General features: G+C 40.5%; 1 protein-coding gene across 2 annotated transcripts in view; it reads left to right on the top strand.

The window, feature by feature from the left end:
• Nucleotides 1–16,614, top strand: part of gna11b (guanine nucleotide binding protein (G protein), alpha 11b (Gq class)) — a 28,074-nt gene that overhangs the window by 694 nt on the left and 10,766 nt on the right. The window contains exons 2-4 of one of the 2 annotated variants that reach the window (XM_039785834.1): nt 11,561–11,745; nt 13,943–14,097; nt 15,693–15,821. In XM_039785834.1, coding sequence (XP_039641768.1) covers nt 11,561–11,745; nt 13,943–14,097; nt 15,693–15,821 — 469 coding nt within the window. The remainder of the gene's footprint in view (nt 1–11,560; nt 11,746–13,942; nt 14,098–15,692; nt 15,822–16,614) is intronic. The other variant, XM_039785833.1, reaches the window with a different exon arrangement.

The following is a 16,614-nucleotide window of genomic DNA, read 5'->3' as shown; positions in this document are numbered from 1 at the left end:
TACAACTGGTTGAGGCTACAACTAGACCTTGCTTGGTGCCATTTATTCATTTATCAATTTCTCTTATTTATTAGTCTGCACAGTGCACCCAGTGTTACAAAGCTACCCTTCCAGAGGACAAGGGTACTGAGGGGATTTGCCCCCTCATCCTGGAGTCTAGCTGAGTAGGTTAGCTATTTTTATAGCTGGTGTGTGGGCAGGTGGGAGCTGCTGTTGAATAAATTGCTCTGTACTGCATTGATTCATAGTTCTGTGGACACAAAAAAAGGAACATTAGGCAGTGCTTTATCACATATGTACTTGTGTCGCCTTCAGGAAAACGTATTTTGTGTGCATGATCTGCTAACTTTTAACTTAAGTGTGCGTGCTGTCAGCCACTTAAACAACAGATAAGTGCGAAAGCTCCTTGGAAAAAAAAAAAAGAAAGAAGCAAGTGTCCATTTTTAGGACAATTAGAACGATCTAGGTTGCATCCTTAGTTTCAAAACGTTTGCTCCCATTTCTCGCCCATCAAAAGCAGCCCTGGTTATTTGACATGTGTGTCTCCTCTCATTTCCCTGCTGAATACCTCAGCTCGGATAAGTAGGCCACAATAGAGCCATACTGTTGATGGGACATATTCTGTTCTGTGTCATACATGTTAATCGCCAAGGTGAGCGGGTAAAAAGGGGGCGTGTTTGTTTTTGTGTCGCAGTTTTGAAATGGTTTGCTTGTGTGCTGCAATCATATTTCTCTTGCCAGATGATCAATAAGGATTGGGTTGACAGTGATTTCAGGATTTAGAAAATAAGGTGCTCATTTACACTCTGTATCAAACATAGCTTTAGCATCTGGTGTTTTAGTATTTCCAGCACATTCCTGATTTTGACAGCGGACATTAAAAACCACTTATGAAAGTGTCAGCAAGTGTGTGAAAGGCAAAAAGCAAGTAAGAACTGCAATCAGGATGGTGTAGGCCTAAGTGGCCCATACTGTGTGAGTTAAGGCTGTCAGTGGACAACTGGATAAGGATGTGTAAGGCAGGATTAGTCTAGGTCTTAATAGGCTTGGTTAAACACATCCGCTGCTGAGGCTTTAAGATGTCACTGACTCCTATTATCCCCTGGCATTATTCTCAGGCCCACAGCCCTCAGTGAGCTGCCGGCCTCTCCACACCTCACTGGAGGAAGAAGACACAACCTCTGTTTCTGAACATGTAACCACCACGTTCCATCAAGTGTATTTTAAAGGAGAGAGAAGGCGATATTGAGCTGCATATTGAGTACTGGACGTTTATCCTTCTCAGGTGAATGTGGTGGGAGTTATTTGGTCATGAGCTACCCTGCCGTTCAGTGCATGTGCAGGAGATAAGATTGTACATTTCAGCTAAGCTCAATGCAATGTGCCCGATGGCTCCTTCTGGCCAAGGATTCTCAGTTTTGGTTGTACGTAAATGTGTAAATACAGGCTGCTGTAGCTTAAGTACTGAAATATTTTGAGGCTTTTTAAGGTGTCATAATTCAGCTCACATCTAATGTTTTGTGTTGGAAATATATTTTAGAATGATTCATATAGTAAAGAGTATATAATAGAGCTAATTAAGTTAATCTGTTGATTTTTTTTTTTTTTTTTTTTTCGATTTATTCGATTAGTTCGGTCTATAAAATGTCAGAAAAATGTGGATCAGTGTTTCCCAAAAGCCCAAGATGACTTCCTCAAATGTCTTGTTTTGTCCACAACTCAAATATATTCAGTTTACTGTCACAGAGGAGAGAAGAAACTAGAAAATATTCACATTTAAGAAGCTGGAATCAAAGAATTTTTTTACTTTTGTCTTAAAAAATTACTCAAACCGACTAATCGATTATCAAAATAGTTGACGATTAATTTAAGAGTTGACAACTAATCGCTTAATCGTTGCAGCTCTAGTAAAGAGCTCAAACGATTAAGCGATTAGTTGATCAGAATGAAATGATTCGACAACAATTCTGGTAATGTAATTACTCAGTTATTGGAGTCATTTATCAAACAAAAAGCCATTGGCTTCTAGTTCCGGGTTCTCCAGTGAGATGTGTTGTAGCTATTCTATGTTTTATAGGAAATTAAATGGGTTATTTTGGACAAAAACAATATAACAAGATGTTTCAAGTTGTAACCGTGGGAAATTGTGGCAACACTTCACTATTGTCTGACATTTTATTAGAAGTTTCATTCGCCTACATTAAAATAGAAAATACCTAAAAAATGTCCTAAATGTGACCTCTTAAAATTGCTTGTTTTGCCTGCGCAGAAGTCTAAAATGCAAGTGTTTTCCCTAGCTTTGTGGAAGACTTAGGGGCGCGTATTTAGCGGTGGGTTTAGTAACCTTTCCTCAAGAAAATGTTATGTTTAAAAAAAAAAAAAGAAGAAAAAAAAAAAAGAAGCAATTTTCCCGTACTTTTCATGTCCCTTTGTCTGTTGGTGGGTTTTCGCATCTCTCTGTTGTCATATTGTCTTTTTTTGGTCATTTGTGTTTTCTTTAGTTTTTTTTTGGTCTCTCTTTGGCATCTCTTTGTAGTCTGTTTGTGTCCGTTTGTTTTCCACATCATTTTGGACAATTATTATTACCATATCTGTGTCAAAAACGTTGGAAAAGCTAGATCAGATAATAAATTAATAACACTCAAAAAGCTTAAAGACAAAACTTTAAACTAAAGAAGTCCAACTACAATCATTAGATGTGAGAAAGTCTTTTAGTTACATTCATTTGGTTTCGGCGCTGCCTAAAAAAACTCGGGTACTGCACCTAAACCTTACAGTGGCAGGGAAAACTCTGGGTCTGTTTACAAGAAGAGAAAAGCTACAAATTCTTAGATTGGAGCAGATGGAACCAGAGGGTTAGGCAATTTTGCTTGATAAATAACTTGACTGATGAATCTCTTATCAAAATGGTTGCAAATTGACATACTAATTGATTAATCTGCTAAATCTTTCAGCTCTAGATTGATAGATTCTAGCGTTTCCCCAACAAAGTGTTTTTCTCACAATAATTGAGGTCCACCCTCCCTCTGTGTCCCTCTCCCTTCCTGGCAGGGTTTGCTATATGGCCAGGGTGCATTGCCAAAACGGACATGTCTCACAAAACCGTTATGAGGTTTGTTTTGGTTCTATTTCATGCCAGACACAGGCATGAAGTTTCCAGACTAAGAATACAGTGTGGGTTAATGTTAGGGTTAGTTTTGTAGGTAAAAGCTATAACAACATCATGCTTTAACCACTTGGTCAGAAAAATAACAACTCTGCCAGGGCTGCAGCAGTGCCCACCGTCTGGCTGCCTGTGACTGAGGCCATATCAGGCTATACCGACAGCTTCCTGCTCCACAGGCCAGTGGTTTGCCTCTACTTGGTCAAAACACAGTGGTCCAGTAGCTATGGCCTTTGCTGCATCGGGTAAATGAACTGCTGGAGCGAGTGAACAGTCAGTAGAGTGAGATGGAAGGGCAAACGCTTTAGGGTTTCCCTAAATGCTGACCGAGGCAAAGTGTAAGCTCCCAGTCAAGCTGTCAGTGTACCAGTTGGCATTCGCTTTTCCTCGAAAATGTGGGTTTCACATGAAACATGAGGAACAGAATGTCTGTTGATCAGTAAAAAAAAAAATCCCTAGAATGACGTCAGAAAGGCATTTTTGGTCATCAGAGAATTTGTTAAGCACTGTATTTAAGAAAAGGGTCTGACTGGGGCAAAAGTTGTGTGAATAGCCAAAATGTTGTGGATGGCTCAGTAGCACAACATCCCAGGCAGAGATTTAATGTACAGCCGCTTGCCAAGTGCTCATTGATTGAGTTGTTCTTGTTGATCCTCCCTGTCTCAGCAGTATGTCTTGTTACCACGTTAAGACATCCTTTAGAGGAACAGTCTGATTGAACCAGGGAGAGGATCAGGGGTTAGGCTCTGATGCTTATTGCTCACCTTCCTTCTCTTGCCAAGCTGTCTTATTTTGATCATATATGGCAATAGGGATCTTCTAGAGGGGTGTGTGTGTGTGTGTGTGTGTGTGTGTGTGTGTGTGTGTGTGTGTGTGTGTGTGTGTGTGTGTGTGTGTGTGTGTGTGTGTGTGTGTGTGTGTGTGTGTGTGTGTGTGTGTGTGTGTGTGTGTGTGTGTGTGTGTGTTTGTGTGTGTGTGTGTGTGTGTGTGTGTGTGTTTAATACCAGTGAATGTAGCGCTATGCAGATGGCCAGTTATTACTTAATTGTTATCATGGTCAGATCTAACACGTTTTGTTTTTTTTAATATGGAAATTACCACCACTACTGCAAACTAGTGATGCACCGAAATGAAAATTCTTGGCCAAAACCGAAAACCGAAAAAAGAGGAAACCAAGACTGAAAACCGAAACCGAAACACCGAAAGAAATTAAGCCAATTATTAGTACCATTGCATTTATGGCTATGACTGTGTACTAACTTTACTAAAATCAAGGCATTGCAATTGTATAAATTAATATTAAAGTTTAATTAAAAAAATATCTAGCAGAAATATGGCTACAATCTGATAGTCACAGTATACAGTAGCCTAAGAACAGAATAGCTTACCTATTGTTGTTATTATTATTATTAATTGAGGCACTTTCTTGCAGGATTTCACTGAACATATCAGACAACGAGGGTTCATGCCCCTCATCTGGTGCAGCGAGACAAGTCTTTTTTTCTGCGCTCTGATCTCCTGCGCTGGGCGCTGCTCCGTCTCCGTCTCCGCCGAGGTTCTCCGCATCCATCGCGGCCTGGATCATTTCTCGTGCGCCCTGCTTTATTTCCGCATCCAAGTATATTGTGTTTATAACGCGGATCAAGTACAGTCGCGATGAAGTGCAGAGGATCCGAACAGATCTCACTGAAACGTGTGCTGACAGACTCTAAGAGCCGTACTTTTCATTGTTTTCACTCCGTGGTCCGTCTCAACCTCTTTGCTTAGGAGACGCTTTGCAGGTGGAACGGATCGGGTACTGACACACGTGCAGGTCGCGTTTTCTGTTTGCGTCATCACAACATTTTCGGCCGTATTGTTTCGGTGATAAAGGTATTTCGGCCGAAAACCGAAAATGCCCTTTTGGGCCATTTTCGGCCGAAAATTTTCGGTGGCCGAATATTCGGTGCATCCCTACTGCAAACATAAATTTTAAATAAAGTTTTTGATTTCTTTTGAAGGGTCATTGCATGACTTTGTTCAGGATGTTGGAAGCAGAAAGAGGACAAAAAATGAGGGAAGAGAGAGCTAAGGAATGACATGCAAAGGTCCCTGGCCAGACTCAAACAGGGTGTGTTGCAGTTAATGGTCAGCGCATTAAACCCCTAGGATTTCAGGGCACCCCAAAGATGGTCTTTTTATGTAACTTTGGAGAAAGTAAAATATTAATTTTATTAATCTAATGTTCTGTTGACATAAAGTGTACATTTGTGCTGATTGCTTTTGGTTTCATGGTGACGTCTGTCAATAATAAAAAGATCAAAATACATAAATTAATGTATAAAACAAAATAACTTATATCAATGTAATTGAGACACTTCCTGTTTCCACAGACCAATTTCACTTCAAAATCATAGCAGGCCACCTCAGAGTGTCATTTTGACAATACGAGGACATTTTGATATTGATTAAAAATAAAATTTAAAATGTCATATGAGCTGTGAAAAATATTCAGATATTAATAAGCCATATCGCCCAGCCCGAACGGTATGTTCTCCAACACAGAACATTCCAGTAAATGTTCAGGCAGTCAACCTCACCTCAGCCAGCCTCGCACACACGCTTTATCTCTCTCTACAACATGGTGTCTATTACATGGTTGCTCATATTGCTAATCATATTGCTCACCAGTACACACATATACATACATACATACATACATACATACATACATACATACATACATACACACACACATATACATACATATACACACAAATATATATATATATATATATATATATATATATATATTACATACACACACACACACACATATACACACACACACACACACACACTCTTAAATGGGGTCTTGGCTAGTTCTCTGGAGATATGGGGGTGAATGAGGCTAGATTGTGACTGTCCCACATACTGCTGCTACCTCGGTCCCCAGACAGGACGGTGACATAGCCTGCCTCTTAGTTCACTGCCAGTATCTTCAGCCCTCTCTGTGCTGACAGGGTGGCATGTTCATTCCTGTTTACTTCCACCAGCTGCTGCGTACAGTAAAACCCACACTTCATCTTTCAGTTTCAGTGTGGTTGTAAATTTGTGTGGTATGTGGTGGATACATCTAAATCAATGCACCAGAGATGTGTAATAAACATGTTATGCCCATGTGTGGACATGGAGTGATGTTATGTCATAGAGATCTCCATGATGAGATTCTCTAAAATAAGTGCCATGGCTTAAGAAATAATGTCAACATCTAGGATTTGGCTGTTTTGTAGTTTGTAGCAGGCGTGCACAGAGTGCATATTGCAGACAAAAATACTGCTGCTTGCTCCAAATCTTTTGTAAAGCCTGTATTGGATTTTTTTGTTTTGATCGTTAGCTCACCCACACCCACTCGACCAGAACGACACTCGGCGCATACTCACTAGTGAACAGACAAAGCCATCCTAAGGTGGTCAAATGAAGGTGTGTAAGTTTGCAAGTGTGTGTATAATGTGCAGTGCATGCTTTAGCATTTATATTCTCTGACACCCACACACGTGGAGCACTCAGCAGATGCAGAGACATCCGCACAAAGCAGTAGTGTTGTCCCCATATCCTGACAGCAAGCAACACATGTTGGAAGGCTGCATTAGAGCAGAGAGAGAGAGAGTCCTCTTTCTTTTGTCTTCATGCTTGCGTGTGTTTGCTGATGGAGTCTTGCACTGTGTGTGTTGCTCAGGTCATTGCAGGAAAAATGAAAGAAAATGGGCCATCACAGTGAAGGTAACAGCCATGCCTTGAGGTTGACCACAGGATCCATGTGTGTCTACAGTTGGTTAGGCAGCTGGTGTGTGTGTTGTGTAGCTCCAGGCTGCTTTGGCTCAATCCCTTTCCTTTGTATGCCAGAGCCCAGTTTCCAAGATGAATTTAGTGAAAGATTGAGACCCACGCTACATTTTGGTTTGCCTTGTGACTGCCTGATTCATACAGTATCTTTTCAGGGCTCTGATAAAAAGGCGAACATCTGGCTGATGCCAGTTCTGAGGTTTCGATAATACTTAAACCTCTGCAGTGTCAATGCAAATATCTTCTCCCTGCTGAGATTGGATTGTCAAGCGCTGCCTGAAAGGACAGTTCATAAACCCAGATAAGCCAACGCTATTCATACCAATGGACCATTATATTTATGTGTGTATTTGCATGCAGGCCAGCCATGATGCTGATAATCTCTTGTTCATGGAAAGCTGGGGTTGGCAGGCCTTTACTGGCCTGCATGTGAAGCACAATGAAAGAAATTATAGGATATGAGCAGACAGTGTAAACAAAACAGGCCATGCACACACACACGGACATAACCTGATAGACTGACAACCTGGGACTCAACCAAAACTGCTGCACTAAGACAGCGGTGTGTCAGTTATGTAAAGGCTTATGAAAGCTAGCCTGGGAACGGAGGATGCAGCTACAGTGTTTGGCGTCTTAACATGATAGATAGCTGTCACTATTTACATACCGTTTTCATTTCACTAGTTCTTCTTCATTAGGCTGTCTTAATTTCATGCTCATTATTGTCTGGTTACCCCTGATTGAGACTTCTCGCTCTGTTCCAAAAAACACATCAGCTCCACAAAAGACCCGTGTCGGTGTGTGGGATGTGTAGTGTACCTTGCGCTGTTGCATTGGGGCATAATCTGATTCCGAGCTCTCTTGTCTTTTCCTCTCACACACTCTGTAGCTACCTGGGACAGAAAGCGTTATCAAACCCAAGTAGTGTGTGAGCTATTAAAAGGTGACCTCCTTTTTCTAGGTCATTACCGAAAAAGAATGGATGGATTCTAGTTATGAATTTCCAAAATTCTTGACGGAGAGGGATGAAAATGGAGAGGCATATTTCTAGCCTCAGGGAGGTTGGAAGGGGTTGTGAAGCAGGGGAAGGGGAGGGGAGAGAGAGTGTATTTGTGGGGTAGAGCTGTTGAGGGCATGTCAATGGCTGTGGCTGGTGTTTGTACAATCTGGGGTGGAAAAGGGGAAGACAGAGGCTCGTAGTGTGTTGTCTGGTGAGAGGAGGGACACAACAGTTAAGAGAACACAGCGGAGGGAGATCTTGTGACGGGGTCACGAGAAGTAAATCAGACATCAAGCTGGAGAGTGATCCTATGCTCCTTTTGCTAAAGCAGTCCCTACCAGGACATTACTGCCGCAGCCCAATACAAAGAATATTCTCTCTGTTCTTGACTCCTTTTGTTAGCTGGTCAGTCACAGTTTTTATTAGGCGGACTAACTTGTCGGCGCTAGTCTGTAGCTTTCACCGCAAAGCATTGATTCATCCATGGAGAAAAGATAAAGATCTTTTAGTGAATCATAGTCTATCTAGTCTCTGTTCTCCGAAATTGGGCATTTTGTTGGATGAGAAGATGGAGGAGGGTCATTTCCCCTTATGGACACAGTGTTGAAATCCAAATTTTATATCGGAGATTAAGGCATTTCTTCCTGCATCAGCGGAGAAACTGATGTCTTTCCCAACATTTTTACAGTCCTTGGTGTTAGGAACCCCCTTGGTTCTGACCTCAGACGAGCTTTTTCTCCCCAAAGTGTCTGTGGAGCCGAGGCCCTTCTTCTCTGTGGTACACCAAAAGATGAAGAGCACAGAGCAAGCCTGAGGGGCTTGCAGTTATATTTACTGTCTGCTACAAAAGAGAGGAGAGAGAAGGGGTGGATGGGAGGGGTTTAGAAAAAGGAGAAGGAGGGAAAAAAAAAACACAGGAACGAAAAAGAGAGGGAGACAGAGGAGGGGTTGCTATGGTAACAGAAATATGGCTGCTCTTCAAAAACCTTGAATGTAGGTGGTGGTGAGATGAGTGTGTGTGTGTTTTCTATTTTTTTTATTTTTTTTCCTCCTCGTCTTTCCCTTTCAGTTTATCAGATATTATGGATGTGCTGGATCTCTTTTGATTTAACTGAGGACTAAAATGCCATCAGCTTTTCTTTTTCTTTTCTTTTTTGTGTGGCCTGAGGGTGGTGTTCCTGGGCATGTAGAACATAGAGAGCTAGTGTGAAATGTGGGTTAGACCCAACAGACCCCCAAGCCAAGTGGGGGTTTATTTGGCAACCACTGTCAGTCTTGAAAAGCTTAGAAACGTGCGTTTTTTTCAATGCTGAGGTTGTGATTTTTCCACTTGAATCAATGGGGTTTTGGTGAATAGAAACATAATAAATATTTTAGCGTAGGCCTGTACTCCAAAGCCTTTTCTTGGGCTCCATACCATATGTGTAAATCTGGAAACCTGACACCACTTGAAATGATGATCTTACAGCCAGATATGGACTCGGGAGGATCACTGAAGGAATGCAGCCTTTTGACAACGACCCCTGCTGTCACCGTTTGGCAGAGGCAGTTTAGTGTTAGATCCTGAATGTAGGGCAAGTTGTCTTAATAATCTTTATTAAATTAGCTTGTAGTAGCCTCCACACACACACACACACACACACACACACACACACACACACACACACACACACACACACACACACACACACACACACACACACACACACACACACACACACACACATATCTCTCCTCTTCTTTCTGGAAACATTTTTGATTTGTTCTCTCTCCAAACTGTGTGGCATCCAGACGTCAGACAAGGACACTTTGACAAATCAGCAGTCCTAACCAGTTTAGTTAATCAACGGAATTTCAGTAGAGGGATTTCATAAAGCGTAAAACTGATTAGATGGGCATCCCACATTAATCGAGTTTTGAAAAGAAGTATTGGACAATTACTGGCTTAATTTTAACCAACTTATGCTGATTTGCCTTACTAATCATTTCCCTAGGTTTGTGGAAGACTTGGGTGCATGTATTTGTTGGGGGTTAGGCTTCCTCCCATGAGAATTTTACACTTTTCAATTAAAAAGAAAATGCAATTTCACATCATTTTGACAATTATTATTATCTCATTACCTTACTATTTGATTATATTAACATAATAAATAAATAAATAAATAACACTCCAAAAGCTTAAAGACAAAACTTGCTGAAGAAGTCCACTGGGGACCCACTGCAATCATTAGAGCTGAAGAAAGTATTTTAGTTATTTTTGATGCTCACATTGATTTTACATTCATTCGACTTAGGTGTTGCCCAAAAAGGCTTTGGTGCTGCGCCTAAGCCTTATAATGATTGGGAAAACCCTGTTAACAGAACCAAATGCACATGGATTAAACATCAGATACACAGACAGGCTGCAACATGTCTTGGATCTCTTCAACTGGCATCAAAGTTTTTGGTCATTTTACCTTTCATGGAGCATCTGTATCGGGTCACAGATTTGGCTTATTGTCATCATCTTTGCACAAATGGGGAGCCTGGTTTCAAAATGAGTTAACCACTGATTGGAGAGGACGGGGGGTTTGCGCCTAATTGGAGTGGGCAATACGAATGAAATCCTGATCACAATGTATGTCAGGCTGAGTTTCTTGTATTTAATTAACAGAATGTCTGTCTGGAAAACAAAATTCAGACACTACAATAAAGCAGTCCTGGTCATTGGTTTGCTACTTTATCTGCAAATGGTCTAACCCATCCATAGATATTTACGGGATGGATATAAACTGTATGGCATGGTCTCTACCAGTTGACACATTTTATTGTCTCACAGTATATCTGACATCACCCAACCCCAGTGTCTAATGTTGGTCTCTAACTGTTGTGTTTATTAGAGATATAAAGTACTTCATTTCAATTAATTTTAGTACCAAATATCGATCCGAATTGATTTTTATAAGTTCTAATACCTCAAAAAAACCTTGTGATTCACACTTGATGCATAGATAAATGACTTATTTGAAAGTGGCCAAGGACTTGAATCTGTAGGTTTATGAAGAATGATATTATTCTTAGGATGTCTCTTACCACACCTTTTGTCTTACTCTCCTATAATTATCTTGGTATCCTTGATAAATAAATGTAGAGTGTATTTTGCTAATATTACTGACAACTGTCAGAAACAAGACTGCACATCTTAACAGAATGGTTTGAAATGCTTTATATGCAATGTTACACCCCTTGCTTCCTTTTTATTTGTCTTTTTGTCTGACATTCTGGATGTGATTACAGGTCTTTGCCATGCCATCTCACTGTTCCCATAACATAAGTTTTTTTTCTTCTTTTTTTTAAAGATAAGTTTTTGGACTTTTTCGGCCTTTATTTCCACAGGACAGATGAAGACATGAAAGGGGAGAGAGAGGGGGAATGACGTGCAGCAAAGGGCTGCAGGTCAGAGTTGAACCCGCAGCCGCTGCGTCGAGGAGTAAACCTCTATATATGTGCGCCTGCTCTACTAACTGAGCTGTCCACCCCACAACATAAGTTTGTTGTACTCTCTAACTATATGCCTCCCTTGTCCTTTTCAGGAACGGGAGAAAGTGGCAAGAGCACCTTCATCAAGCAGATGAGGATCATTCATGGAGCCGGGTACTCAGACGAAGATAAGCGAGGCTTCATCCGGCTTGTTTACCAAAACATCTTCACCTCCATGCAGTCCATGATCCGCGCCACTGAGACCCTTAAGATCCCCTACAAATTTGAACAGAATCGGGTAAGGACTGACCAACAAAAAAAAAATAGAATGTGCTTTGTGTTATGACCTAATGCTCATTTGTTCCAGAGTCCCCTTTTGATTATTTTAAAGGTGTTATTACTGGATTTGGTATCTTCTTCACGGCACAGTGTTTTATATGCCATGAGAATAGATTTTGGGAAACACCATAGGCTATATGCACAATCAGAAATAGGCTTAATTAAGCAAGCCTCAGGACAAATAACGCTGGCTCTTCCATGTCTACCCGTCACAATAAAAGCCCAGCTTAAATTCACTAAGAGCAAAGTCATTAAAAAGGCATTTTTGCCAACACTAGATATCAAACAATGTCGTATTAAGTTGCTTTGAGTTGTAAATTCACCACTTCTAAGCACACAGCAGAACATAACATCATCTCGGAGCTGACGGGCAAAGAGAGCTCTCAGACTCACCCTGGGTCCGGTTCTTTAAGTGTGCTGCTAACTTAGGCTATAACACTAATAATATTACCGTCCTCAAAATACCACCGCAAATCAAATTCATACTTCAACGTTAACCGCCAAGCCACTAAACCTGTTTGGAAATGAACGTGTTTAAATTCATTAACGCTAATAATGACGAGACCGCACCACCGTCATTAAACACTGAATGTCTACGTAGCATGCAATATCGTTGACGAAAAAGACGACACTAAAATGTAGTTAAACAAAAACTCACTTTTATTTGCATTGCCTTTCAGGTAACGACTACGTAATTAAAGTCTATTATTGTATTCTACAGTGGTTCTCAGTTCTAGTCCTTAGAGCTTTGCTGATGTTTTTTTGTGAACCTCTATAATTGAGGTCTGATTTACATCTGGAATGCAAGGTGAATGTAGTCTGCTACTCAGTAGGACAACAATCCACCAGTCCACCAGTCCTTCACAAGGACCAGTATTTTTAAAATACTGGTCTACATTATGTATGAACAGTATAGTCAATATTGCGAATTAAAAGAGTAAACGGATGTCATGTTCATAAGAAGATCATAGGATGCTTTCCACTGTTGCCATCCACAGATAATTTAGTGGCACAAATATGTTATGTAAAGAGACATTACTTATTTAATTTTGTTAAAGAAATATGTTGAATGAGTTCAAAACCCACATAAAACTACAAAATGGTCTAGAGTAACACAGGTGGTTGTAGTGGAACATCAATTACATTTTTGGTTTGTCCTATATGTTACTGTGTTGCAATATTGTATCAGAACATTGGTTAAATTTTAGAAGACAAACTTTTTTTATTTCCCAACTAAAGCCCTGTGGAAGCTTCTTTTCATTTAGCTTTGTTCCTTGCGTAATTGGGTTGTTATTCCTTTTTCAAAATGAAAATCAAAACCATGAAGTAAAACCATATTTGTCTCAACTAGTGCAGTGCCCATTCAAACGTTTCTGTTCGGAGAGGGCCAATTGCTCGGCCTCCGGTGTTGGCAGCTTTCTCGAGAACAACTTCACACTCGACACTGCGCTTCCTTGGGACCTGAGCAATACACAATGCCATGCACGCAACTATGCCATGATATAGTTGCACCCCCTAGCAGTGCTAAAATATATACAGTTCTTTGCAAACAGCTAACCATTTTGGACCGGGCTATTCTGAAAGTTACATCGCTGATACTTGAAATGTTTGAGGTCTCTCTTTCTTCATCTGTTCCTGAACTGTAGGGAGTGATGGAGCGCGACCTGTACCCAGCATGCTGTTTCTGTGGTGTAACAGTTAATAGGTGTCCCCTCTTAATACACTACACAGTGTGTACGTAATGCAAGTGTGAAGTCGATCGGATGAACAGTTGTCAAGAATATCCGAGGACAGACGGAGAGACTCCTTCCTTATAGTGACCTTTGTCTAATTTCTATCATGTATGGGTTGAGAATCCTTTCTTCTTAAGGCACTCTTGATAAATTGGCACAAATGTTTCATTTTCATGTCAATGAATTTTGCCCTTTTTATATCATCCTACAACCTCTTCATAATATCAATATGTGGGTGGTTAGGATCAGCCCCCAGGTCCAGACGGACAGTGGAGGAAGTTACCTACTGTACATATATCTCAAATATCTTAAGTAACAACTTGATACATCTTGTTGCTTTTTTTGCATTGCTCCTCCCCATTCATCATTATTCCACATCTTGAATTATCTCATCTTTTTTCCCTCTTGTCTGTGTTTTTCCAGTCTAATGCCATGCTCGTGAAGGAGGTGGACATTGAGAAGATCAATGGGTTTGACTATCCCTACATTGCAGCTATCAAATGTCTGTGGTCCGACCCAGGGATCCAGGAGGCCTATGACCGCCGCCGAGAGTACCAGCTCTCTGACTCCACTAAATAGTACGTCTGTTTCTCTGTCTGTCTCTGTGTGTTTGTGTCTCTATGTGTAGACCTCAGGTATGATGTTTGTCTAGGATTAAAGAATGGTATTTGCGTGACTGGGACACAATGTGTGAGGGAGTTATGTCATTTTTGTCAGCGTACGTCTGTGGTGCTGGTTTGGGAACTGATAACGGATTTATCAGTGTTAAAGTAACTATTGATTCTGAACAATCCTGAGCTATTCTCTTATTGGATCATTGTTTGTAGATATAAGCGTTTTGTAGAGCAAAATTCTGAATTTGCAATGATTTGATTGGGATCATTTTGCAAATCCAAAATGACAACAGTAAATAAAAGTAATTGGTACCTAATAATGAAGAATACTGTCTCAGTTCCCAAACCTGTCTGGTTTAACTGTACAATATTTGGATTATGTGGAAAAGCTCTGAGTGTGTTTGTAGCAACCATATATGCATCCAGGATTTGAACAATGTACGTGTGTCTGTGCTTGAATTAATGTGACAGTCAACTTTTGCATGCATATGGATAATATTAAAAAGGGCAGTTAAACAAATGCAGGAAAAGAAATAAAACCTTTTCCCCCCCACATTGTTTATGTACAGACATGTACCGGTTGACTATTTTTCAAATACCTGTTTTAGTTATGTTATGATTACCGAAACTACCTGCATAGCTAGATACCCCCCAATGTAAGATGATAAAAAAAAAAAAAAGCCTAATCTATTTTTTTTTTTTTTTTTTGCCCCTTTTTAATGTCAGTGATGTAATGTAATACACTGTGGCAGTGAGACAGTTGTTGACGGTTTTTAGAGTAATGATGATAATTAGGGTGTGTTGTTTGTGTGTGTGTGTGTGTTTGTGTGTGTGTGTGTGTGTGTGTGTGTGTAACTACCTGTGTATAATTACCTTGTGAGTTTTGGAATGTGTACTGGGCAGGGCAGCACATTAGTCTTTTGTCTACACGTGGTATTGGCTGACAAATTTGAATAATCAGCATCCTACCATTATCAATTTGGTATGAAAAATCTACAAGCCACAGGTACGATGGCCACTATTGGGCTGTAATTGTTGATTATGTCCAACATGGATGTTTATCAACAGTATATAATGATTGTTAGATAAAAGTGCATGTGTCACTGGGGTTCCGTACAACTGAGGGGACTGGGTGGAAAGGCCCGGAGTCCTGCCTGTCATTTCACCATGATTTAATTTAATGGCTTTGTGTTTAATGTCTGCATGCCAGTGGTATAAGATATACACTCCTAGCCACAGATTTGTAGCCAAATGTGTCAGCCTCCTCTTCTGTGGTTGTGTGTGTTTGCCATAATTACATTGTAATAATATGTGACCCCAGGTTAAACGGCTAAAGGCACTTGATTCGCTTTGTAGTGCCCCCTGGTTGTGGACTTTCTGTACTTCAGTTTAATGCTGCTTCAAGTCAGCAGGCATGTACATATAGATGTGTTTGCTGTGGTAAATATGTAAGCTATGTATTTGTTTTTGCATGTGTATGAGTGAGGGAGAGAGATCAGAAAATCCTTAAATATGTCTTTTATTTCAGTGTTATCCACACTGTTAATGTATATCTCCAGTTACCTTAGCGATATAGACCGTGTGACTACGGAAGGATACGTTCCCACCCAGCAGGATGTGCTGAGGGTCCGTGTTCCCACCACGGGTATTATAGAATACCCGTTTGACCTGGAGAACGTCATCTTCAGGTACCCCCATGGCACCAGGACTGCAGTATCACCGCGGCTAGGAGGACAGAAACCACTGATGTCGCCAGGATTAACAACACATTAGTTGAGCAGGGGCTACATTTTTAACAATTGTACCCTTTTAAAAATGGATAAAACTAATGGGCCAAAAAATTTGAAAGAATTCTTAATGATTTGTATACAAGGGTACCATCCCAATAGCCTGTCAGTGCAATTACTACACAATTACAAACCTGCAAATGCACTCCCATTACTATGGTCAAGGCCTGTTAATTGGCAAGAGCCCATTTGTCTGAATAGACACAGTTGTCCTACAGAGAACAATATGTTTAGATCAAATGAGCCTGAGGTCTACATTAGATATCGGATTGATATCAGTGGTTTGTGTTTAGAATTGTGCTAATGTTCTGGCTCCAGGATCAAAACTAAGGCCAGACATGCTGCACTGTAGCAGCCACTCAATAACAGATGAAGAAGGATTAGCGATGTCAAAGATTCTCCAGGAAGTTGTTATACAACCAGTGAAGCAATTGGGCACAATTTGAAATACAGAAGAATTGAAATTTTTTAAATTAAAATTGAAATGGCTTTCTTACACATCTTTTTGTGTGGGGGGGAAAAAGTATGGATTATGCTTCCTGCTATCCTTGATATCATACTTGTCTGAACCTTCTTTTTCTAATGCAGTTGCTGCTGAAGTCACTGCTACTATTGTCATTGATGCCACATCACTGTCTGCAACATAATCCACAAACTACTTGAGCTGACTATAATTGTCAATTTAAAAGAGAGT

The sequence above is a fragment of the Perca fluviatilis genome, chromosome 20, assembly GCF_010015445.1.
Source record: "Perca fluviatilis chromosome 20, GENO_Pfluv_1.0, whole genome shotgun sequence".
NCBI lineage: Eukaryota > Metazoa > Chordata > Actinopteri > Perciformes > Percidae > Perca > Perca fluviatilis.
This window is presented reverse-complemented; position numbering and strand designations above follow the sequence as displayed.